Here is a 25,776-nt window from a genome sequence, read left to right as displayed (position 1 = left end):
AGCTCTTCTAGAAGTAGCAAACCAATGTCTGTCAGATGTTTAGTTGTCAGAAAATAAATTCAGATGCACATGCACATGCTCACTCTTATGTACAAAGCTACCTGTATGTAGTTGGATATTCATGTTAAAAGTAATCAAGTAATTTCTAGTTGCTCACATCTAAGTCCTGTGAACAATTCATGCTGTTAAGGCTGCTAAATTAAGCCTTCCTGACTCTGTAATGCTGGTATAGCAAGCAGATGTATTCTGGAGTACTACCTACTGGCATGTTCTCTACTGACTAGCTACTTATAAAGACAGAAGAACACTCCTGTAACACTATCTATAAATATAGGAACCAACACTCAGATGTTGTAAGGGCTCCAAAGTTAAGTTTACTTTGGGGGTTTGAGCTTAAATCAGAGCTAAAACTGCCACAAAAGATGTTATAATGATTGAATATACTTTCTAGATTTAACATCTTCACAGCCCTATTTAATTTCCTCTAATATTTTTAGTTCACATAAAAGATGTTCTCCCTATTCATCAAAAGATATTTTAATCCTGACAGGGGGGGAAATGAAGCTCCTGATGTCTGCTTCCTTTTTTTAGTACCTTTTGTTTTACACCCTGTGCTCCCACGTCTGCTTCTTACCACTTTTCTGGGAACCAGGGAGAAGACCTAGGTCAGTGAAAGTGTGGGTGGTGGTGTTAGGAAGGTGAGATAAAGAGACAGATCTGTATCTTCCTGGGTTCATTTCAATGGCCTGTGTGCTGCATATGCTGCAGGTACAACCCCTCCTGCACCTCTGTGGTGGAGGGGTCAGGCTCCTCACTATGAAGATGAGGTCCTCTGTTTCATTTGGAAAAAGCTACAAAAGGCCAACAACTTCAGTCACATGCAGCCACAGAAAATTGGGTGTTTTCTTTAGGTAATTTTAGACACTATCAGTTTAAGCACTGCATTCACCAGAAAAATGACAATTTCACCTCTATGATGAGCCTGAAGCATTAAAAAAAATTAAAAATGCCTATAATAAAAACCAAGTATCTCAACTATTATGTACATGAGGAAGAGTGAGACTGTAATAACTTCCTGCTATAGCAAAATTCTCAGATAAGCCTAAGAAATGGGCAATGCCTTATGTTCCAGGGAAAAGGAAAGAAAATACCCAGGCTGAAGCCAATAGTTAGTGCCAGAGTGACATGAAGATACATCTCTTCCTTATGCCAAATCTGGTGCTTGCCTTAACTTGGACTGTGGAAGGAAGATACACAAAGTGTGTCATCCTGTGCATTAATGACTTCCTGGATTTTATGACACTTCTGTTGAAGCTGTCTTTATTTTCCTTAAATGGTGACTTTTCTATATATACTGCATTTAGAGAAACAAACAAAAAAAACCCACGAACACCCAAACAAACAAAAAGAAAAGAAAAGGAAAGGAAAGAAAAGAAAAGAAAAGAAAAGAAAAGAAAAGAAAAGAAAAGAAAAGAAAAGAAAAGAAAAAGAAAAAGACTATGGAATAGGTTTCTGTGGGATTTAGAAGTACCTGAGCTAGCTTTAACCAGGCTACAATGATAATAGAAACAGATTAACTGTGACAGCACAGGACTTTGTGCTGCCAGGTAATTCATTGCACTAATTAATTGGTTCTCAGCATGGAAAAATAACCCATTCTACTTCAGTTACATTTGCCTTAATAACCTAGCTAGCTTTATTAATGCTAACATTTAATACTACAACATCCTACAGGTAAGTTAGAGGTACTGAAAAGTATTAGTAAGAACATGGTTTGCTATTTGTTCTGCAGTTTAAGGTAAGGTTGTAAGGCTGTATACACAGAACCATGTTCTCTGGAATCAGAGATAATTTTTATTATTTTTATTACTTATCTGGATTGAAACCCCATTGTAGAAAGAGCAAAAGACCTGCAGTGATTTCCATGGAAATTTGTGGTGCATAGGGGAGACTGGGAAACAGATTCACATGGCCTAAACTCAAATGAGATCCAGAATTTTCTACTGCCAAAGTGCCAAGGTCCAGCCTACAGGGCTTAGGGCAGGGAAAAATGAAGGTTGATGAAAGACTTGTCTGGAACTGGCAATGTGTGCTCCCAGCCCAGATAGCCAACCATATCCTGGGCTCCATCAGAAGAAGCATGGTGAGCAAGCCCCTCTTCTCCCCTCTGGTGAGCCCCACCTGCAGTGGTGTGTCCAGCTCTGGGGTCCTAGGTACAAGAAAGACAGGAACCTGCTGGAGCAAGTCCAAGGAGGGCCACAAAAATGGAGACAGACCTTTTAGTAGGGACTGTGACAATATGACGAGAAGTAACAGTTTAAAACAAAAAGAGAGTAGATTCAGAGTAAATGTAAGGAAGACATTTTTATTTTAAGGGTGGTGAAACAATGGAACAGGTTGCCCAGAGAGGTGGCAGATGCCCCATGCCTGGAAATATTCAAGGTCAGGTTGGACAGGGCTCTGAGCAACCTGGTCTACTTGAAGATGCTCATTGCAGGGGGGTTGGATGCCTTTTAAAGATCCCTTCCAACCCAAACCATTCTATGGTTCTATGAGTGTATGATTCTATGAATCTGTCTAAGGCTATCCAGGTTGATATTTCAAGTTTTCTTGGATGCCACTGGGCACCAAGGAATGATAAATTCTCCTAAAAACTTGAGTAACTGTTCTTCTCTAGTTGAAATATCCTTGAGAGTAGGAGTGCTAACCTGGAGCAACAGGAGAGAAACAATTAAGTCAGGATAAATTTGTCATACCCTTTCATTTAGTGTTCATTCTCCTGAATAGTGGTAGCTGGAGTGCCACAAGCTGAACTCATGCCATCTCATTTGATCACTGAGGTGTTCTCTATCCTCTCTTACGGTGCTCAAGTGGTCATTCAGCTTTCTCAGCCAAGAAACTTCGGCATTAACCCGTTAATTTTGTCCTCACTGTAGAGGCCATGAGGCACTGCAGTCCACCAAATAGCCCATAGGATTTGAGAGATTATCTCCTTTTCCTCCATTTAAAGTTTCCTCTCCAAGCAAGCAAGCTAGTGCATGTTGTGGAGGAGACCAAAATCATCTTGCAGATGGAGTAGACTAATGAGAGTAAGCCGGTGTGATGGGTTGACCTTGACTAGATCCCAGGCGACCACCAAGCTGCTCTATCACTCCCCCCTCAGCTGGACAAGGGAGAGAAGATATAATGAAAAGCTCATGGGTCAAGATAGGGACAGGGAGGTCATTCTGCAATTGCTGTTATGAGCAAAACAGACTCGACTTGGGGAAGTCGATTTAATTTGTTACTAATCGAATCAGATTAGGGTAATGAGAAATAAAACCAAATCTTAAAACATCTAATCCCCACCTCTCCCTTCTTCCTGGGCTCAACTTCACTCCTGATTTCTCTACCTCCTCCCTCTGAGTGGTGCAAGTGGTTGTGGAATGGGGGTTGCAGTCAGTTCATCACACATTGTCTCTGCTGCTGTTTCCTCCTCACACTCTTCCACTGCTCCAGCATGGGGTCCCTCCCATGGGAGACAGTTCTACACAAACTTCTCCAAGGTGAGTTCCTCCCATGGGGTGCAGTTCTTCACAACCTTCTCCAGCATGGGTCTCTTCCATGATGTGCAGTCCTTCAGGAACAGATTGCTCCAGTGTGGGTCCCCCAATGGGTCATATACTTCCAGAAAACCTGCTCCAGTATGGGATCCTCTCCATGAGGCCACAAATTCCTTTGGGCATCCACAGCCTCTATGGTGTGAGGTTCTCCATGGGCTGCAGGTGGATGTCTGCTGCACCATTAACCTCCATGGCTTGCAGGGGGACAACCTTCCTCAACATACTCTTCACCACTGGCTGCAGAGGAATCTCTTCTCGAGCACCTGGAGCACCTTCTCCCCCTCTTTCTTCACTGACCTTGGTGTCTGCCAAGTTGTTTCTGTTACATATTCTCACTTCTCTCCTCTGGCTGCCGTTGCACAACAGTTTTTTCCCTTTCTTAAGTATGCTATCCCAGAGGTGCTACCTCCATCACTGATGGGCTCGGCCTTGGCCAGCAGTGGGTCTGCCTTGGAGCCAGCTGACATTGGCTCTATTGGACATGGGGGAAGCTTCTGGCAGCTTCTCACAGAAGCTACCCCAGTAGCCCGCTCTGCTACCAAAACCTTGCCACACAAATCCAACACAGCAGTCATAAGCATGAACACCATGTCAATGCATGTTGACTCTAAAAGGTCCGTAAGATGTGAGAGCTGGTAGCTCCCAAAAGGTTCTAACCTCTATACTTGTGAAATAAAATATGATCTGGACTTTATATGTGCAAATCCTAGAAAATATATCTATGCTTAATTTGTTCCTAGTGGGAAGTGAGGAATAAAGGAAACTCATGCATGCAAAAAGTTTCTGTCCTGATGCAGTGATGTCTTATAAATTAGGAACATTAGCTGAAGCAATTGTTGGTGTGAGCTCAATCTATTTAAGTTGCTGGACCCTGAAAGTGAGTGGAGAGAAGCCAATAGCCCCTGAATTCAATCTGTTCTTAGCTGTTGCTTCTTGTTTCTTCTTTTATCAACTCTCTGATGAAGGTTGGGTCTGTTGGACATCAATTGACTGATAGGGATTGCTACTAAGTCAGCCTATGAAGTCATTGCTGGAGCTGATGCCTGCAATATAAGCCCTGCTTTTGGGCTGATAATGGAAAGGTTAATGCTGTAATAAAGGATGAATAGACAGATGTGCAATTTCCTCCTGCTCTGTAAACTAAGGAACTAATAAATGCTGTGCTAGAAATAAATGGAAAACAAAAGAACAAATAAACCCAACCAACTTTCAGGAACTGAGAAAAAAATATATATATGTCAGTATCTTCCAGCATAATGAATTTCCACATATTAAAAAATGACAGAAAAAGTAAACCTGATGTGAGTTTAAGGTTAGTGACTTAAAGTATAAAGATGCAACTGAATGTGCAAGATGTCAGCTGGATTATTAACTTCTGCTGTCCAGGTCCAAGGGAAAAGCTGTTCCTGCTTTTGTGCAGTGTGGCACGTCTTGTATAAGCAGAATGATTCAAAATTCCTGGCAAAAGAAAATACTTAGATTTGAAAGATTTCATAAGCTTTTCTATCCTTCTGTCCTGTGAAGGGAAGAACACAGTGATCCATTCTGGAGGAAGGAGCACAAATTCCTTTTAAGAGTCTAAAGCATGAAATATTTCCTAGCCTGCCCAAAACTCCAGTAATGGTGTGTACAGAGCTTAATTGCCTGCTTTCTATTACTGTCGTGTTGAATCATTTGTGTTACATAAACAAAATCTATAGCTGCATTCCAGTTGTTTAGCATACACCTAAAGTGGGCACCCTGAGATGCATCTCATAACCTTACAAGCGAGCTGAGTATAAACATGAGTATAAACACTTATTTTTAAAATGTCACAATGACTGAAATAGTGCTAATAATTTAATGTGAAGTACTCACCATGAAAACATTTCAAATTTTGTTCTTATACTTAATTAACTTTATCATCAGATTCACCACAGCACCCTCAGAATTCAAATAAGCTGAAAACTAATAGTTATAAGGTCTCATCATTTTATGGGGTGAGGTGGGACTGCCATACTTGGTTTCATTAACTTTTCTCTGCAGCATTATCTTCATAGGAGAAACTAAGCTTTTCTTCTTGAGAAATTATTACCTTAATAGCTGTCTTTGCTGTGGAAAAACACTAGAATGCATGCACCCTCAAGGGTAAAAATGGAGGGGGGAGTATTTCTAAGAACATCTTATTATCAATTTTGGCTTCATTTCATGATGTTTCAATATTCCATTTGGCAAATATTTGAGTGTCAAAGGTGTTACGTGTAATTTCACTGCTAAGACTTAGTAAGAAAATGCAACTCTTTTTGTTCCTATTGTTAAAGATCATATTTAGACATTTGTGTCCTGTCACCCAGTGGAAAGCTTTCTTCCCTTTTACTTCTTTTTTATCCTTCCCAACACTGCAAGAGGCTGTTAGGTTTGATTCATGGCTTGTTATCTGACGCCAAAAGTGAGATTCATCTGACCTAGTCACCTGGGGCTCTTTTTTTCAGTTGGAGAAGTAGGCACTTCTAATACATAGTTCATCTCCTAAAGTAGATACCTAAAATAGAGCAGATGAATCATGCTTTTAAGGTCTCCAGTTTTCCCCAGTGCTTTAAAGTGAGGCAGGCACACTGAGATGCAGACACTTAGACTGTCAATGTTTGCTATAAGATGAGGTGAATCCCAGCCTGTATTTCGCAAACATCTGGCCTAACTTTTACTGAATCAAAATGCAGGCAGAACTCTTAAGTGCCAAAAGAGTAAAGCTCTCATTTATGTAAAGACACTTTGAATTAGTCCCTTGGAAAAAAAAAAAAAAAAAAAAAAAAAAGGAAATAAAGGGGAGCTGGAAGAGCAATCTGGCTCTGCTCCTTAATTTTCTGTTTAAAAAAAGTTGACTGTTTTGAGTATAGACCAGACTTTTGAGCCTTTGTAGGACTTCTGCTGGTGATAAGCAATGGAAAAAAATCAATGTACAATCGGATGTGAGCACCTTGCTCAGGACTACTCAAAAGTCATTGTAACATTGCTGGAACAGTTAAGAGTCTGTGACCAAAATAATTAATCCGTGTTGAGGACAACTTCAAGCTGTGCTATATCAGCTACAAATGTACAGGCCATGCTGTAGATAGCCAAGGCTAATATATCTATTTAATCAAAGCATTGAAATACTGGAGAGATCATCTGATTCATGCAGTACATCTTTCACCCAGGAAAAAGTTACTACCTAATACTTGCTCACAAATGACTTATCCATGTCCTGGTGGTATTGTGGAGGGAGAAAATCTAACTTTCCACACATTTCAGATGTCTTTATCAACCACCACAGTCAATAAAATAGCTCAGGTCTGACATTCATGCCTATGCAACACTCTTAGTTTTACTGCAGTATTGTTTTAGACCCAGCAAAAAGAAGAAGTTGTGCAACTCTCCTGCAAACCTTTCCCATAATCCCAGTATTCTGAACTGGCGGAGGCACTGCAGGCTGTGAGCACAGCATCAGCATTGTTGCTTTCTGCTCCTAACTTTCTAGTTTTGTTCACTTATAGGATTCACTTATATGATTCAGAAATTCACTTCAGGCATCCAAATATCTGTGTGAGCGTGTTAAGTATCTGCTGCCCCACTAATCCAGTCAGTTTAGTCCTTTGAGCTCTGAGGGCAGTTCAGCTCAATGAATGAGCTTAATTGGCTGTCTGGCTTATCAGATCTGTCATGTTATACCTGAAAATGGATTTAACTCTCCTCTGTATAACAGATTCTTTATAACATTGAGATTCCTTCACCTTTCTGCATTAATGCCACAACAGAAGAAGGTGGCAAAACTCAAATCAGGAACAGGAATTCCCGTTCACATGGATGTTGAATAAGAATAGGAAAGTTATGTCAAAGCTGTGTCCCACTGTGCCCAAACGTGTCCATCTGTAACAGAGGACATCCCTTCAGTAAAACCAGCTGCTCCATTTGGAAGGGAACTAAAGATTCATATCCTCTGAAAATCCTTTGAATCCCAACAGAGCTTCTTAGTACACACCTGCTTTGCTAGATTGTATTCTGTGTCCATAACTTCTCATTACTGCAAATTGGTTTTATTTTTCTAAATGTACTGATGTATGCTGAATTCTGTGTCATCTCAAATTACTTACTCAACTAAACAGAGCTCTTTCTTCAAAGAAAAACAAATAAAAATATTCACTTCCACATTGCCATTTTTTTCCTGAAGGTTGGATAGAATTGTCTTTGCTTGAAACTGTCAGGTTAAACAGGGATAATATAATCTGAGGTCTTAATGAGCCAGTTGAGCAAAAGGGCCATTGTACATTGTGTTGAGAATCATTGTTGCAGGTGGTGGTGAAACACTTTAAGAATAAAATTGGACAGGTCTGGAAAAGGCTGATAACCTCCTCCAAAGACCTCAACTTCAGACTTCAAATGAAATATCACATGTTTACAGGTGATCATTCTGAATTTTGAATGCTGATTAATTGCTTTTGGTAATGCAAAACAGCAGAAATACTTTAAAACAGCATCAAATTTACATTGGTACAAATGCTGTTGTTTAGTTGTGTAAATCATAGTTTTGAGGATACAATGACCGTTACAGAGCTTATGCAAAGTTCACCTTCAAGGAGGATGTGATTCATTTGCTATTCTTACATGACTCATAATTTACTAATGAATGTGAATTGGAGGTGAAAAAGGAGCACATATAACTTATCTGTGCTACATGCTTATCTGTTCCTGTGCTGGCCTTAATGGTTGTGTTACCACCTCGGGTCTGCAGCCTACTGGGAGTTGCAGACCCTTCAATGCTCTTTCCTGTAGAGTTGCAGATCCTATAAAATACCACATGAGACAGCCTCTGAAAGCACCTTTGCTGAATCAAAGTGATTGACATACTGCCAGTAATTATCATTATCTGATAAAAGCCCATCCCTTGGGTGGGATTCTGACAGAGATAAGACCCCTACATTGATATGTTTAAAAATTACTATTTTCATGTGATATCTAAGATAACTGGACACTGGAACAGGCTGCCCAGAGAGGTTGTGTAGTCTCCTTCACTGGAGACATTCAAAACCTGCCTGGACAAGTTCCTGTGTGATGTGCTCTGGGTGACCCTGCTCTGGCAGGGGGGTTGGACTAGGTGATCTTTCAAGGTCCCTTCCAACCCCTAAGATTCTGTGATTCTGTGATAATCTAAATCCTCTGAGACATGCCCAGTTCTTATGTAGAAAGAGATATTCAGGAATATCCTGCTTTCAGCACTCTGTGGTCTTCCCCTGGCCTCCAGTTTATGCCATCTTATGGGTTCCAGGCAATGGGACAGAGCTGGGAAGTCTCGTTGACTGACTGATCACCAATGCCCAACTACAGCCTGCTTATCTATGGAGCATGAAGGAAAAATTTAAATTCTGATGTAAGAAAAGGTTTATAGAACAACATCAAGTCAAACTGGACTCAGTCTGGTTTAATTTGCAGGGACTTTTGGTCTGTCTATTAACATAGTATTTTATTTTATTTTATTTTAATTGTGTATCCCAAGAAAAAACATTCCTCTACTGCACTGCTGGTCTTTTGATCAACAGCTGCTCCAACATGAGCTTAGCCCTTGCATCTTTTAGCAGAGATTGTTTCTTCTTCTCTTTTCTCTCTCTGAATAAAGTGAGAGCAGCTCATCTGCTTTACATTCTGCCTAATAAGAAATCCTTTCCTAATGGTGGATTGATATGAGCTTATTTTGCAGCACCACTGGATTTGCAACTGGGTCCTAAGCTACAGACCAGTTCGTTGAGGTAAACTGATGTGCAGTGTTGTCACACAGAGTAAGATGCAGGGATGACTCTGCACTCTTCTCTTATATAAAAAATAGAAGAAGTTAAACAAAACCTGCTGAATTAAAAAAAAACAACACAAAACAACAAAACAAACAACAAAACCCAAACAAACAAACAAACACAACAACAAAAAAAAGAGCTGGATTGGTCAAAGGATCTGAGACCTTTGTCTAATTTTCCAAGTGTAGGCTGTCATTTATCAGTATGTGAAAAAAATCTCTCCCTGCCATACTTCATGCTTTTAACTGGAAGAGTCTTCAGTCTAGTGTCCTGTGTAACAGCCAAAATTGTGACCATCTCAGGTGCAAAGTGGTAGAGCTCTCAGTGGAGTTAGTGCCAGAAAATTCAGGAAGAGGCACTTGAAGTAATAATGATTATCTCTGATAATCCAGAGATCCCACTCAATCTGCAAGGATTGAACCATTTATCTGGTTCCACTGGAGCTGCATTATCAGGACTTCCTTCATTGCTCACAGTGGAAAAGCCACTAAACTGTTACCTGGACCTGGAGTGTGCTGGTCATGTTCCTGTGGGGTACAGGTTGTGTGTAGCTGTGCACCTTTTCTTTAAACAGTTGCAAGTCTTTGACCACACAAAATGTCCCTTGGGAATGGCATCATGTGGTTGTTTTGGTTTTTTTCTGAATGTCCCTCTCCACGTGAAAACTGAGATCATTGCATAAAGTGCTCATGCTCACACATAAAGGTAAGTGATAGAGTTTGAGATGGCACAGACAAAGAAGATACAACCCAAATAGGATTTTTTTTTTTTTCACTTGGCAATCCCACCTGTCTGAAAGTGTTATATTAGGTTGGAAGTATTTGGATTGTTTAAGAAAGTATTGTTTAAGAAAGTATTTGGATTGTTCTCTTGCAATTTAGAGTCAAAAATAGAAGAAAAATCCCAACTGTCAAAACTCTCAAATTAGTCAAAGATCTGGTTAAAGAGTAAAGATTCTCATTCCAGTTCACTGTAAGAATTATATATTATCACTTCCCTACCTAGAAACTTTTTATTAGAGACTACAGAGGCTATTTCTGGACACTGCTGTCTTCCTCATACTAGAAGTTCAATTTCAGCTATATCATCTTTGGAGGACCTAATATATTTGATATGAGTGTCTGTGAGAAAAGGGATTTAGTCAGATGGAGGAAAGGGTGGGTTGGCTGTTGGACTGGGTTTTTTTCCTTGTTTAGGATTTTTCCTCTCCCTATAGTTTTTTGATCTTAATTGATTTCAAATGGGAAGGTAGAAAATAACAACAGCGTGTTCAGTCGAGGCAAAAAACATGGCAATGGATTTGGAAGATTTTCTTCCTTTTGTATTCTTTGGAGTTTCAAAAAAAATCCATTCAGATGACATAACACCTTTCTCTTCTCCTTTCTAAAGAAATGGAAAGTTTTTGTGGGAAGATCAGCACACGTCTGTGTGAGACATCCTAATTCTTGGGTATCACTGAGATTTTGTTATGTTGTGAAGTGAACTGCTTGATCTTTCATCTGTCTGGACACAACAGTGTTGGTGAATCTTAAAAAGTTACCTTATTAGAAATTCCTACTCAGGATGTTGACATATTGACATGGATGATTAATGATCTTATGTTCTTTACTTACTCTAAATGCATTTTACTTCTTGACAGGGTTTGATGAAGGCTGGGAACTTGACAGCTGAATTACAGGCTGACATTCAGATGTCCTACACTTGTATTTCATAACATTTAGCAGAAACCAATGTGTGAATCTTAAAGTTTACCTTTAGCTTCACACAAATTTTTTAATGTCCTTTGGAGAAGGTCTTTTTAGATGCATTTCTGAAGCTCATTTGTGGTTATTGCAGCTGGGGCTGCTGGGTAATGCAGTTTGGCTCTGTGCTGTTCCTGCTTTGCTGTGCTGCGTGGTCCACCGTGTTTCATAGTCTGTGTTTCAACTCAATTAGCAGCATGCTGCCAGCCAGAGATAAGCCCATGGACAGGCATCCCAGTCATGGCAGATAAGAGCCTCAAACAATAGTTCAGTCCAATGTCATTCACTTAAATAAAAATAAAATTTAAAGCCACTCAGAATATTCAGTTGTAACAGATGCTTTCCCATCTTTACTCAAGCTACAAGATAATAGGAGACATCTAACTCCTTGGCAGGTAATGCTGTCATTGCCTCTACTTTACTTCTGCAATCTGTCCCCCAGTAACCCATGTGACAAGATGTCTAGGTCTCTTCTTGTAACCTAGGCCTTTCAGAGCATCTTTAAAACTTGTCTCAGAGACAAGATGGAAGTGGGGTCTTGGTGGATCACTCCTCTCTTCCAAACTGAGAAAAATCAGACAGGGAAACATAGTGCTCTGGGCAACAGTGGTACACGGGGCACTGAAGCAAAAAGATTTTAGGAGTGGACCTGTAGAAAAAGCAACAAGAGGAGGCAGCTTAACCAGACTCCTGGCTTGGATGTGGAGGACAGGAGAGAGGAACAGTCTGATTTGAAAACTGTTCTTTTGCACCTCAAATGCTTTGCTGTGTAGCATAGATTTCCTCTCCCAGATCTTGCTTTTTAAAAGCTTTCTAAACTTACGGAAACAACAGTGAAGCCCATCCAGAAGAATTCCTGCCAATGAGAACTCAAGGCCATTAAAAATCTGTCATTAGCATGCATTGAGGGTTTTCTGGCTCAACTTCCTATTATGAGAGGGACCATGGGTCTCTCTTCTGTCACCAATGGACTAGTGTCAGTCTGGGCAACCACTGCATCACCTGCAAGGTTGGCTGGGATGTCAATGACATTGGGAACTTCTGAGAATCTAACTTCCTAGAGTTTCTTCCAGCATGGAGCATCTTGCTTTGACTCTGCCATTGCAGCAGAGCAAGAGTGCAGTTCATCTTACTGAGCACGGCTTTTCTACCTTATCCTTGCTGTATAATGGTCTTGGGCCAGGGACTCTTGGATGGAGCTGTGGATGTGTGTGTGTACTCAGTGGAATCTGTGGACGCAGAGAAAGAGGAACCTTTGAACAATCGCTACTTGAAGCACTTGCTGCTTTTTCCTTCCTTCTCCAGGATCTCCACTGGGTTTCTCAGTGCACTTCCCCATACCCCTCTGCATAGCACACATTTGTAGCTTCACAATGTTATTTTGATTTTTCCTGTCACCCCTACCTCAGTACTGGTCTCTATAAGAGGAACTACTCTGTAGCTTGGAATAGCAGAGATGCAAGAATCTAAATATTGAACAGTGAGTATTCCCAACTCTGTGAAAATCAAGCATTCATTCCCTTCTCTCTGAAGAGCTGTTCTCAAATAATTGGAAGTGTCATGTTTTAAAGTTTAAAATCCCAACTCAAGCCTCTCATTAGCAACCATGAAATGATTGATACAAGGTACTGCAGATGTTCTGTGAAAACTGAAGTTTGGATGCTGAGAAAAAGATGGTGAGTAGGAATACAGAGCAACTGTGAGAAAAGATACATTTTTAATCCTTTTGGATAAAAGCCAGTAGTTGAAGAAAATAAGGTTGTTCCTACATGAAATTTGGGAAAGCGTGTGGGAATCATGGTTTTAGGACCATATTGCATTGGGAAGCATAAACCGAAAGCTGAACAAAACACTGCCAGATTTTCCTAATATAATCTCAGAGAATTCCATTAGCATTTACCAGGTGGCAAAACAGAGTGAAACTAGAACAAAAGTTTTAAGGGAAAACAAGAAAGGACGAAATGGAAAAAAACCAGAAAAATCTCAGATTCGTACAAACATTTGGAGACAGAGGAAATTCCAATGGCTTGCAAGAAGTTGCATTGAAGATATGAAAGCAAATACAAGTCAATGCAGTGTTGCATTGGTGGGGATTTCTTACTGTTCAAGAGGCTTTCCTGCCCAGAACCTGAATTATTATTTTGCAAGTAGGATCCTTGACCACATGCAGATGTCATAACTAAATTTACAGCCAGGGGAGCCTCCAAAGACCAACCTCATAGTAGCCTTCCAGTATCTGAAGGGGGCCTGCAGAACAGCTGGAGAGGGACTTTTTGCAAGGGCTTGTAGTGAGAGGACAAAGGGTAATGGATTAAAACTGGAAGAGGGGAGATTTAGGTTAGACATTGGGAAGAAATTCTTTGGTGTGAGGGTCATGAAACACTGGAAAAGGTTACCCAAGGAAGCTGTGGATGACTGCTCTCTGGAAGTGTTCAAAGCCAGGTTGGATGAGGCTTTGAGCAACCTGGTCTAGTGGGAGGTGTTCCTGCCCATGGCAGGGGGTTGAATCTAGATGATCTTTAAGCTCCCTTCCAACCCAAACCATTCTAGGCTTTCAGAGAAACCTGGTCATGTAAGAAGTGGACTGATACAGATGTTAGGCTAATTCTTTCGGGAGTAAAAATATTTAATATTATTAAAAGGTGGTGTTTGTAGTTATATCCTAACAAGGGCTGAATGTAAGGGATGGCATTCGGCTGATTTATGTGACAAGCCCCTCCATAGGAGCTAGTCACTAGAGTCTTTCCTTACAGGTATAGAGAAGAAAATGTCTCTGTAGGTGCTTCTGACCAGCTTGAGCTGGTCAGAACAACATGAATTGTACACTAGAAACACCTGCTTCTCTCTATTAACTCTAAGAGTACTTGAGACATAAAATCATGTCACACAGCACAAAAATTTGACAAAATAAGCCCAGATGCAAATACAGTTTGGCCTGCCTATGATGTTTCTAGTCCTCATGACAGCTTCAAAAGGACTGCTCTATTTTTTAAATAAGTTATAGGCAAAATGCTATGTGATCTGCTTGTAAAATTTTGAAGAGTTAGTGAACAGGATACATGATGAGCACCTATGGAAAAAATAGATAAGTTCTCAGATGTATCTGCACTATATTGACTTCAAATGAGAGCAGATATATGGTAAAATCTCAAAGTACGTGAAATAGTAAAAGAAGTCAAAATTTATCAAACGAAGCAGCCTGTGATGTTCATCCAAGAAACATTAGGTTCATGGTCTAACATAGTCATAAATTACTTCTTTTTTACTGGAAAAAATATGCCTTGTTTTTGGAATACTGTCTTAATACACCAAAATAATAAGATTTGAAAAATATGAGTGTTAAACACATGATTTCTAATAACAAGAACATTTATTTACTAGAACAGCATTTTGTTGTGACAGTGGCTAAAGAGCAGTGCCATTTGGTCATCTGGAACTTATAACAAACTCATCAGGATTTTAGGCAGAACACAGCAAAGAGTTTCCACCTGATGGGCTGTAAAATGATGTAAAATTATAACAAGGATTATTCTGAAAAACTAAAGAACCGAATTCCAGTCCTTCTGTGGCTGATTTACAGTCTTGAAGTCTGGACTGCCATCTGTTGAAACACTGTTTAATAGGAAGCTTAGGCTTAATAAGACTAAAATTTCTATACTAAACCTTGACTTTTACTTCATTTCTTTTTTCTCACCCTTGGTGCTCTCTTTCTCGTGGGTAGTATTGTTGTAACTATGAGTACATTTGAGACTTTGTCCCTCTCTGCCCCTGGATTCTCCAGGTCAATGTTAGCCTCTCTTCTGCTCATCTCCTGTGATTTCAGCAGTTTCTTTCCCTGCAATGAGCCTCTTAGGATTGTACAGTTGGTCTCAACTACTGGACTTAGACAATATAGACTCAGCCATCGTCCTGTTGCCATAGGACAATACAGATTCAACAACTATTAAGCAAGTCAGAGTCTATTTAAGTTTAAAAGCTCACAATATGGTCATAAGCAGCAAGGTGAAGATGTACCTCTTTGTCATCTTTGTTGAGCAAGGGAGATTGATGTAAAAAAACATGACATCTCTGTAACATCTTCCATAGAAAGAGGACACAAGAAGACTTGCAGGCTTCATGAACACCAGGATCTAAAACAGAAGAGGCTTCAGGGAAATCAGTGGGTTGCGTAACATCAGTAGAGATTAACATTCATGAAGTGCTCTGAACACAGACAACATTTCAGGTGCTAAGGGAGGATTGCTGAGATGTGATTTGATTAACTTGCAATCAGTGTTTATCCTTCAGAAATGGGGTGGTAAATAGCTGACCCTTCCAGGATGGATTACAGTTGTGTCCCAATGCAGGCTTTTCATCCCTGCACAGCCCAGAGTACTGTAAGAAGGAACAGAAGTCTGGCTTTGAGGGCTCTATGGTTTTTGAGACTGCAGTTCCTGCTCAGCAGTTGCACCTCTGAGACACTCTTCTGGGCTGCATTCACATACTTTGTGCAACTGGGGTATCAGACCACGTCCCCTGCTGGGATTCACCCTCAAAATTATTGATGGTGACTTGTGATCTGCAGTCTCACCCTCCCACCTTGTTTTTACTGGTATTATGTCCTACGTGATCCATTGCTTCCATGGGTGGGCTCTTGCTTGGAGCAGTGGGATTTGCAGCATGGGCTGTGCTGCACAGAGCGATGGGGCAAGCAGCACCTCTTGTCCTTTAATGCCAACATTTGTAGGGTTTTTTAAGGAGCAAGGAATAGCTTTTCCATCTCTGTGAGACTCCTTTTCTTGCACATCAAATACGTGGGTGCGATCACCTGAACATCACCTGCATTGAATTCGTTTCACTGGGAAAAAATGCAGCAATGAGAGCTCTATCCCCGTGCTCTATGGAGCACCGGTACCCTCTAGTGGTAAAACCGCAGGCAGTTTTAAGCAAAAGATGACGATTTCGCTACTGACTTCTCTTCCTCTTATGCAAAAATCGGTACATCATCTTTAATTGACAGTGCTGGTCTGATGAATGATGCTGTAAATTTACACCTTTAGTTTAAGGAGCTGATGATGTAATTTCCTAGGACTGTTTCCAAGGTGTTTTGCCTTTCATTAAATCATTTAAATGATACTTGTGAGTTGATGGGTGACCAAATTTTCACATGGTATAAAGAAATTGCTGTAATGGAAAGCATAAAGTATCAGTACCTCAGTGCTTTAAAGGGAAAATTAGTGAAGGTACCACTGTAATAGTTCATAGGTGGTTTATAGCTAATGGAAGGAATCATGTTGTCTGGCTCGGGTTCTCATCAGTTTGCTCATTAGACATGCAGGGTAGCTGGATTGTGGGTCTTGAGAAGCCAGTGGCTCGCTGGCTTCATAATTGCAAGGTGGGGACAGCAAGGTATGTGTGACAAATCAGGCTTGAGGACATGGCAGGAACGTCACAGAATTGCTAACTGTCGAATGCATAGAGCAGCAAGAGTGTGGTCATAATGCTTAGATGGTAAAAGACAAATTCTGGAACCAAAAGCCCGTTCCTACCAACCACATAACCCTTTCTATGGAGCATGGCTGGTGACTGGGAGAAGGTCAAACTTGTCAAAGAAAACCAGAATTATTTAGCATGAGCAAAACCATTTGATTCTATTGTAATCCTACTCTGAATGGCTGACCTGAAATTTTCTTGGCATAGGGAGCTTCAGTCTGATTAGCTAATGCTAGGAAAGCCACAGCAAAGGAATCCTTCAGGGTTTGCTGTGAAGTGCTTCACTGTTCACAGAATCACAGAATCACAGAATCACAGAATCCTAGGGGTTGGAAGGGACCTCGAAAGATCATCTAGTCCAACCCCCCTGCCAGAGCAGAGTCACCCAGAGCACATCACACAGGAACATGTCCAGGCGGGTTTGGAATGTCTCCAGTGAAAGGAAACTCCACAACCTCTCTGGGCAGTCTGTTCCAGTCCTCTGAACTGTTGCCTGTTCCTTGCATGGAAGCTGGCAGTTGAAACTGGAGGAAATTCCTTCCTAAAAGGCATCAGGTGCTGTCTGGAGCTCACCTCTCTCCTTTTACTCCAGCTGCAAAAATGTTGCAAGTTCTCAGAACATGCTCCCCTGGCCTTAGGTTTCCATATACATGAGGGAAACAAAACCCCAAGACAAGTTAGAAGACACGTGTTTCTGAGCTGAGCACCCTCCCCCGTGGTCCTTGCTTGCTGCCTACACACTGCAGGCTGTGAACTGTGCTTATTTTGCCCAGTGAAATGAAGTAGAGTTTTATTCAGCAAGAAATGAAATTACACTTTAGGTATCAGATTGAAATTCAAAACAGGTAGTACACACTCAACACAGTTTGATTCTTAACAAGCTTTTTTCCCTGGAAGATTTCAGTACCTGATGCCTATCATTTCTTTGATGTACCCTAGCTATGAAAGCAAGGGATCCAGAGCTTTTATGGAGCTGTCCTTCCAATTTATTCACTAAGGTCTGAAGTATTTCCATGACCATCTGCCCCTCTCTTCCTGTGGATCAGGTTTTGGGAGCATGTTAAAATGCCCATAATCTGGGTACATGAAGTACTAGAGTATGAGCTTCCCCCACTCTGCTTTGTAGTAATCACTTAGGAGACTGACTTGATTTTTCTTACCTCTTAATGTATAAAAGATTTTGAATAGCTTGAACCTGGGAATAGTTCTACAAAGCAGATCAGTGCGACTTCAGACAGGACTGAATTGGATTTACCAGCAGTGGGAGTTAAATTTTCTGTCAGATCTCTGTGTTCTGGAGCCTCATATACTGACAATAGCACAGGGGCAGTGGTTTATCACACACTGTGTTTATTGGAGAGCAGAACTTTACCCTCTGTATTGTTTCTGTTTCAAAACTCTTTATCTTTTCATCTGCATAGAAATGAGTGCAGAAAGGGAAAGAAAATATAAATGCAGTGCAGTTTTCAAGAGAGGGTTTGTCTTGGTGCTGCATTGCATTGAAGAGTTTGCTGTTTCTCAGGTCTCAGGATATGCCAAATTGATTCATTCCACTGTAATTGCGGTGCCATTTTGTGAAGTACACAGCACATCAGTTGGGAATAGACCTCCAGAGCATTACAGTCCCCTGTCATACCATACAATCCCTTCCCAAAATGCAGTATCATCCATTTCTTTCTGACTAATGTAGGTAAGTTAATTAATGCATGCCTGTCCTAGAACCATTCTGATTTAGGACCTTGTCGTGATTTCTTGACTGCCAGACCCCACTGTCCAGGTGGAGAACTCTTCACCTTCATGAGAGCTCACCTCACTGCTCACCAATGGGAAGTAGCCATCCCCTGAAGGTCTCCACCCAGTTTTTTGCAGACTGAATCTCCAATGCAAATACAGAGAGGAGTGACAATGCTGTTGTTTTTCCTCTTATTTCCTTCTAGGTTTCTGATTGTCTTGGGCTGTTTGATCTTAGCTGTCCTGACAACTTTCAAGGAGTATGAAACTGTTTCAGGAGACTGGCTCCTCTTGCTGGTAAGTAAACTGGATGCTGCATGACCCTGGTAATGTTCTTGAGTTGAAATCAACCCCATCAGGAGTGATGGAATCTTGTTCCCAGCTCTGCATGCAATAAGATTTCTTCTGTTGGTTCTGCAGCAGTGGCTGTACACTTACATAGTGGAGAATTCCCAGTCCATTTTCAACACCAAGTAAAAGGGAAGTAAGGAGAGTGGAAAAACACTAGCTTGAGACTTTTAAGTGATAGCTTTTCAGCATTTGCCTAGAACAGTTCTCCCATTGAAGTATCAATAAATTTTCTATTGACCACACCAGACCTGAGCACATTTGAAAACTCTTTTTTTTTTTTTTTGATCTTTCAAAAATTTTTAATAATTCTACAGTATTCTACCAATTCCAGCATCTCTTTCAAGGGATGTCATCAGAATTGGACTCATGTCTGTGCCCTTCCATCAAGGCAGGATAAGCACTTCACCTTTATCCAACAGCAGGGACACATCCTTTCAGCAGAGCAGCTAAGTCCTACTTTGCCTCTTTCATCAACCTGTATTTTCCTCCTTACTTTTTTCCCCTCTCTCACACACACATACCCCAATATGTGCACCTCATCTGTTTCCTCCAATTGTATCCTTGTGTCCAGAATTACTGCAAGACTTGTTATGAGTCTGACAATGTAGTTTATCTCTTTGATACAGGAAACTTTTGCCATTTTCATCTTTGGAGCGGAGTTTGCCTTAAGAATCTGGGCTGCTGGGTGTTGCTGTCGCTACAAAGGATGGAGAGGGAGACTCAAATTTGCCAGGAAGCCTTTGTGCATGCTGGGTAAGCACATGCCCTTTACTGCTGGTTTACCTTTTACGTCTGTTTCCTCTAAGATGTGTTGAGGGGACTTCCAAGAATCAGTGAGTGTCAGTGCAAAGAGCACTGAAATCAGATCTGCCCTTTGTACTAGTAGCTGTGTTCTATTTGGAGCAGTGATTTGAAGTACCCAGCAATAACAATTCATTCTAGAGATTCTTGGGTGTCTGATCAATGAGGAAAAAAAATATATTTCTCCTCTTTTTAATATAGTTTTCTTGTCCTGAGTTCCACTGCATTTTTTCTTAGGCTCATCCCAAAATATACTCTATCTGTCTTCAGTTTCAAACCACTTCAGATCCCAACACTGTGCCATCTTCTCCAGCTCTCTCTTATGTTCAAATGTTGTGTTTTGCTTTTTTAATGTTGATCTGAATTTGCAAACAAGTATCTTCGTGATTTTACCCATGTTATTTCTCAGGCTTCAAAGATGTTGCCTACAACTATAATAAACCCGCTAATTATTCATGTTTGAATTGCCCCATCTTGTCCACAAACCAACTAACCAACATTTAGGATCTCAGTCTGCCCTGAGCACCTGTCATGCACATCCACTTTTATTCCCTCTTTCCCAGGAGTACCTCATTCATTTTGATGCTCTTCTGGCCAAGGTTTTTGCTCTTTATTTGTACAGCACATAGCACTCCGGGGAGCTGTGGTGCTGCAGTTCTATGAATACATTCTGCCTTCCCTCTCCCTCCCTTTGTTCATCTTGTGGGTCTAAATGGTAGACAAATTGGAACAAATTTTCTTCATGTGTCTGTGCTGTCTTATATTAGTACTGCTCCTTTGGGTGCTGCTGTTGTATATATACTTCTTATACTTCTAATAGCACTGTGAAGGCAGCAGAGCACGATGTGAGCAAGTGGGATTGCTGCTGTCTCATGCCTTCACTGCAGAAGTGTCATCTCACTTCTAAGAATGAATCTTCATTCATATCTGAGTAAAGAACAGAAAACATCCCACTTGATTTATTAATATAATCTCTTGGTTGTCACCAGCACAAGCTTGTTTTGAGAATGATTGAAAGTGAATAAAACTGAAATCCATAGAGTGTCACTTTTTTTTGGATGGAAATACAGTCTGAAGGTAATTCAAAGACTGAGTGCCCACAGAATGTATGAAGCCTTTTGGTGTCACTTTTTTTCTGGTATATACATATTTATAAACTCAAAAAGGGGGTGGAGGGTAGGATGGAGAAGGGAAGAAGGAAAGGAAATAAAAAGAAATAAAAGAAGAGGAAGCAATGTGATTTGCATTTCAAACCTCTTCAGTTGATCAGCACATTGGCCCTGTTGAGCACTTAAAAAAAAAACAGAACTGGCTTTGAAATTTTAATGGGAAAACACAGCTAAAAGAACAAAATACAAGATACACTATCAAAACCTGAACTTACCTGCTGACCTGTGGACTGTGGTGTTCCCATGGGACAGATGAATTTAAAGTTGTTTTTTCCTGTCAGCATTCAGACACTGTTTCTGTGCTTACTTGAGCGAGCTCAAACAGCGTCTCAAGTCCAGTGCATTAATCTGTAAATAGATTATGAGTCTTTCTTGTGGGTTCTGTGCATGATGCTGTCTGTGTGGCAGGTGCAGATATCTGTTTAATTGGCAAGAGAAAGCATTTTCAGGCAGCTTTAAAATGTGCCTGGGGAAATTTGCAGCACGACCAGATGGGATTAAGAAGAAGGTGATGGGGCTGCTTTTTTTGGCAGACTTTGTTCTTTTCTCTTTGCAGATATCTTTGTGCTGATTGCTTCAGTGCCAGTGGTTGCTGTTGGGAACCAGGGCAATGTTCTGGCCACATCTCTCAGAAGCCTTCGCTTCCTTCAGATCCTACGGATGCTCCGAATGGACAGGCGGGGTGGTACATGGAAACTTTTGGGATCGGCCATTTGTGCACATAGCAAAGTAAGTGAGGAGCTTGCAGGGCTTAGCTGGGCCTTGAGGGAGAGGCGTTAAAGTGAAAGAGAGGGGATGCACAGGTACAGCACTGCCATGGGATTATGTGTAGAAGCCCAAGCAATATTTTTGTCATTTCAGCTTTATTCCCTCTTCCATTCTCTGAACCATTTCTATCCCTTGTTTTACCCTCTCTACTCAATAGCGGGGCTGAGAAGTGACAAGAGAGAGTGTTGATTCTCACACATTCTTACACTCATTGCAACAGAAGTTTTGCCTTTACACTGAATGAGAGCAGGGACATCCCTTTAATGGTGAAGCATACTGAAATCTTTGACAGACATGCAACATGTTTGTAGTGGCTTCTCAGCTTGTCTGATCAACAGATGGAACAGGACTATGGAGGGATGGAAAGAGACTGGTTAGCAGAAATGTGGTTTCAGAAGGAGCTGCTGGTATAATTTCTCCTTGGAAGCATGGGTCAAGCAATACAAAGATGCACATAGTGTGAACAGACAGACAAAATTTCTAAGATCGTCTTTGTTCAGTCTAACTTGATGCTATAGTCAGACACATCCTGTCTCACAACAGACTGATACGTTGTGGTCTTGCATTTCCACCAAACACTATTACAAGTTTTAAAAAAATCTGCATAAAAATCCTCTAGATGAGACTTCTCATTTGCACAGCGTGGAGAAAAATTGCATATACACTGTGCTACATACTGCTTTTTCTTATCCATGAATGACATTCCTGACATTTTAGGGATTTTTTGAAAATTATAATGCCAGCTGGCACAACATAATTAGACTTTGCTTCTTTTTAGAGGCTGATAGGGATAACCACCCTGCTTCATTTCATACCAACTTCTGTTTCTTCCCCATGTAAACTTGCTACAAGACAGGTGGCACATAAACACATGTAAAAAATGCTTCTCAGGAAACTGAGATTACAAAAGAAGTCTTTGCACCAAAGACATCATTGCTTCAAAACTGTTTAAGGCTTTATTGTGTGGGAATTGATTCAAATGTTCCTGTGTGATTCCCAACCACCACCATCTGGACCTCAGCTGGCTGTAGAATATAAGTGGTTGCAAGAACTTCACTTCACTGGAGACACTGATGAAACAATTTTTATAACAAAGTTAGCCATCAAAATTCCTTCTGTGGTTACACACCAGAAATAAGTCAAGAAAATTGACTTGTCTCAAGACTCAATTATTAAATTCTCAGCTACAACTTTTTTTTTTGTTTTTATTTTTTCAAATGCAGTTCTCAGAAAACAAAAGAAATACTGATTTATTTATTTATTACCCACTTGTGAAGACCTTCACAGAAAAAAGTTTCCACTTTGTTTCAGAAGTTGCTGAGATTTGAACTTGTGTTGCTGCATCTCCCACCCCAGTGGGATTAGCCACACACTCCACTCTAGTCACTCTCTTTAAAACAAGGAAGCTCAGGTTTGTTTGCACACAGACAATTTTCAAGGTCTGTTCTTATTGCATCAACTGATGGTGAAATCATACCTCAGAGCCTGCTTTGATATGCCTAAAGAGAAGAAACTGCATCCTGCTTCAGCCTTGACTCTCTGAAGTCAGGGAATGGGGTGGGTTGTCGATTTGCCTGCAAAGACTGACCAAGCCCATGGGCAGCAGGAATGGGAAGAGTCAAGGTCAGGGACAGAGCCCTGCAGCACCCAGTGTCGTGTGTAGCTAAGCCCGTAACCCAGCTTTATGCAGAACTACAACTGCAGATCACTCCAAGCTGTTCCCAAGGAAGAAGCCATATAAAAGCTAATTCCTGTAAATCTCTGCATTATTTCCCAGTAAGTGCTGAGGTGGGTTGGTGACCAAGCCAGCAGTGACAGCTCTGCTGTTATCCTCAGTGCTTCTCACTTCACTTGATCCTTACTCTGACACTGTGGGTATTGAGACTGTTTTCAGCCCTTCCATTTGTTTTATTTGCAGGAACTCATCACTGCTTGGTACATTGGGTTCCTGACACTCATCCTATCCTCGTTTCTTGTTTATCTGGTTGAAAAAGATGTTCCTGAGAAGGATGCTAATGGGGTGGAGATGAAGGAAGAGTTTGAAACCTATGCAGATGCACTGTGGTGGGGGCTGGTAAGTCACTCCAAAAATACCTTGTCCCTTTCTTAAAAACGTCATATCCAAGTAGATGTAAAGTATTGATGTTAAGGATTACAGTATAAGTGCTGCTAAATTTGGGAGAGGAGCCTGTTGCTGCCATAACATGGCCAAGGTAGGGATGCTTCTACAACAGAACTTATATCCCTGTTGATTTTCAGTCAAAGGCCCTTAGGTGCTTAACCCTTTCAGAAATAGGTCTGTGCTCATGGCTTCTGGGAAACCTCTCTCTTAGAGGAGTGTTTCTTTGGGTGTAACTGCACTGCCTATGCCTATGGGAGACCTAGTGTATGGCACAGTGTCCTGCCTGTCGGTGCTACATCTACATCCCTCAGAAAATGGCAAAACCAAAGCTGATGGATCTGGGAGATACTGTTGACTCTCTTGAGGGACAAAACAGCTTGCAGAGGACCTAGATAGATTAGAGCATTGGGCAATTATTAATCGGATGAAATTTATCAAGTCCAGAATATCTCTGGAAAAGATAACTCAACGCTTCTTTTGTATCTTATTTGCATTCCCCAAGAGTCACTCAGAGAATGCTGTTGGTGGTAGAATACTGAGCAAAAAGGACCTTTGATCCATCTGTTCTTGTCTCTTCTAATGAAGAGGAGAGCATTGGTTTGCATCACTGATCATTTGATCACAAAACAATCCTGCCACCTGGTAGAGGGAATTCACATTGCTTTGCTACCAATAATTAGGGGAGTCTATATAATGCTGTGACTAAAATTCAGCAGCACATTTTTTTTATTTACTGTGGTTCACTCATAAAAGTCAAGATCCCATGGCAACAAAATTAATCAAAATATGCCAAGTGTTGCATATAACTCCTGGATATTTTCATATTCTTACATATCCAGGACATTTAGGTAAAGTCACACTGGTAAGAAAAGGTACACAGCTGGCAATTAGCAATTGTGCTGGAAAGGAGCAAGTTTTCACAGTACACCTTTTTTTTTTTTTTTACAGAAACTGAGACTTCAGGGAGAGGTAGCCATGGTTGTTAAAGTTCTGCAAGCTGTAAACTGTCAAGTCCCATTCCTGACTGTGCACTGATGGTGGGCAGGAGACTCACTCTGTGCTAATCCTACAGAGGCAGCTACTTTAAGACTAAATCCATTCTCCCTGGTGCAGTGCCTCTGGACTCTGATGCCATACAAAAAAAAAAAAAAAGGATTTGACCATCATCAAGTTCCTATCTTAAGAAGCTGTGCATGAGCAACCATAGAGCTCTGTTATGTAGGTTTCCTGGTGACATATAAAGCAGTGCTGTTTGTTTTGCTTTTCTGATGGGAAGTCTTGGTCACTCTGCCCACAGATCACCCTCGCTACCATTGGGTATGGTGACAAGACCCCCAAAACATGGGAGGGACGACTGATTGCAGCCACATTCTCTCTCATTGGAGTCTCCTTCTTTGCTCTTCCTGCAGTAAGTACCTCCCCCCTCTGTTAGGCACAACCTAGCCCTGTGCACTTACAAAAAGAAGATAAAGTGATCAAAATTGCCGCTGGAATCAAAATCCCTTTTAAGGAAGTGATACAGACACTTGAGCTGGTCTATATCAGTAAATCAAACTGGTTTCTTCCCCTCTGCATAGAGCTACTATTGTTTGCAATAGTACGTTACCCCTTTATTCCTTGAACCATGTGCTCATTGGCACAAGACAAAACTAATCCAGCAAGTGAACAGCCTGGGAAATAACAGGGCAGTTCATGAGCCTGTACACTGGCCCAGGTTAGTTTAGAGGTATTGACATAGTCACACAAGATGTATTTTTAAAGTATATGGGGACTCTTGTTTTAATAATTGTGGTTGGACCCATCTTACCCAGCTCTAAACACTTGCGAGCTAGAGACCTACATCTGAGTGGTCATCACAGACCAGTGGTCATCTTTTGTAATCAGTGCAGCTCTGCAGAACATTTTATCTCACTTGTTCCTTCCCAGAGAACTCTGACACCAGCACAGATGTGCTGTTTCTACTCACAAAGTTTAAAGGGAATTTAGTTATCAGGTGACAGTACAAGTATTTTTGATCTAACCAGGTAAATCCTACTCTGGCTGCTTAAGAAATTAACTCTAAATTGCTTTTGAAAATAAATGTATCCTCTTGTGTTACATAGGCCAAGTATTTGCTTTGTCTGCAAAGACCTCAGGTAAGAATGAGACAAGATACATGTCAGATGGACCAAATAGGAACAAAAACCATCTCAAGTCCAGATATTAGGATATTTTTCA

General features: G+C 40.9%; 1 protein-coding gene across 2 annotated transcripts in view; it reads left to right on the top strand.

The window, feature by feature from the left end:
• The window catches only part of KCNQ3 (potassium voltage-gated channel subfamily Q member 3), a 202,474-nt gene that overhangs the window by 146,326 nt on the left and 30,372 nt on the right, over window positions 1-25,776 (top strand). For both annotated transcript variants that reach the window (XM_051609672.1, XM_051609671.1), the window contains exons 2-6: window positions 18,555-18,645; window positions 19,326-19,452; window positions 21,226-21,398; window positions 23,356-23,511; window positions 24,857-24,967. In XM_051609672.1, coding sequence (XP_051465632.1) covers window positions 18,555-18,645; window positions 19,326-19,452; window positions 21,226-21,398; window positions 23,356-23,511; window positions 24,857-24,967 — 658 coding nt within the window. The remainder of the gene's footprint in view (window positions 1-18,554; window positions 18,646-19,325; window positions 19,453-21,225; window positions 21,399-23,355; window positions 23,512-24,856; window positions 24,968-25,776) is intronic.

This window comes from Apus apus, chromosome 2 (genome assembly GCF_020740795.1).
Source record: "Apus apus isolate bApuApu2 chromosome 2, bApuApu2.pri.cur, whole genome shotgun sequence".
Classification (NCBI taxonomy): domain Eukaryota; kingdom Metazoa; phylum Chordata; class Aves; order Apodiformes; family Apodidae; genus Apus; species Apus apus.
The sequence above is the reverse complement of the archived record's forward strand: the minus strand, read 5'-3'. Positions and strand labels throughout refer to the sequence as shown.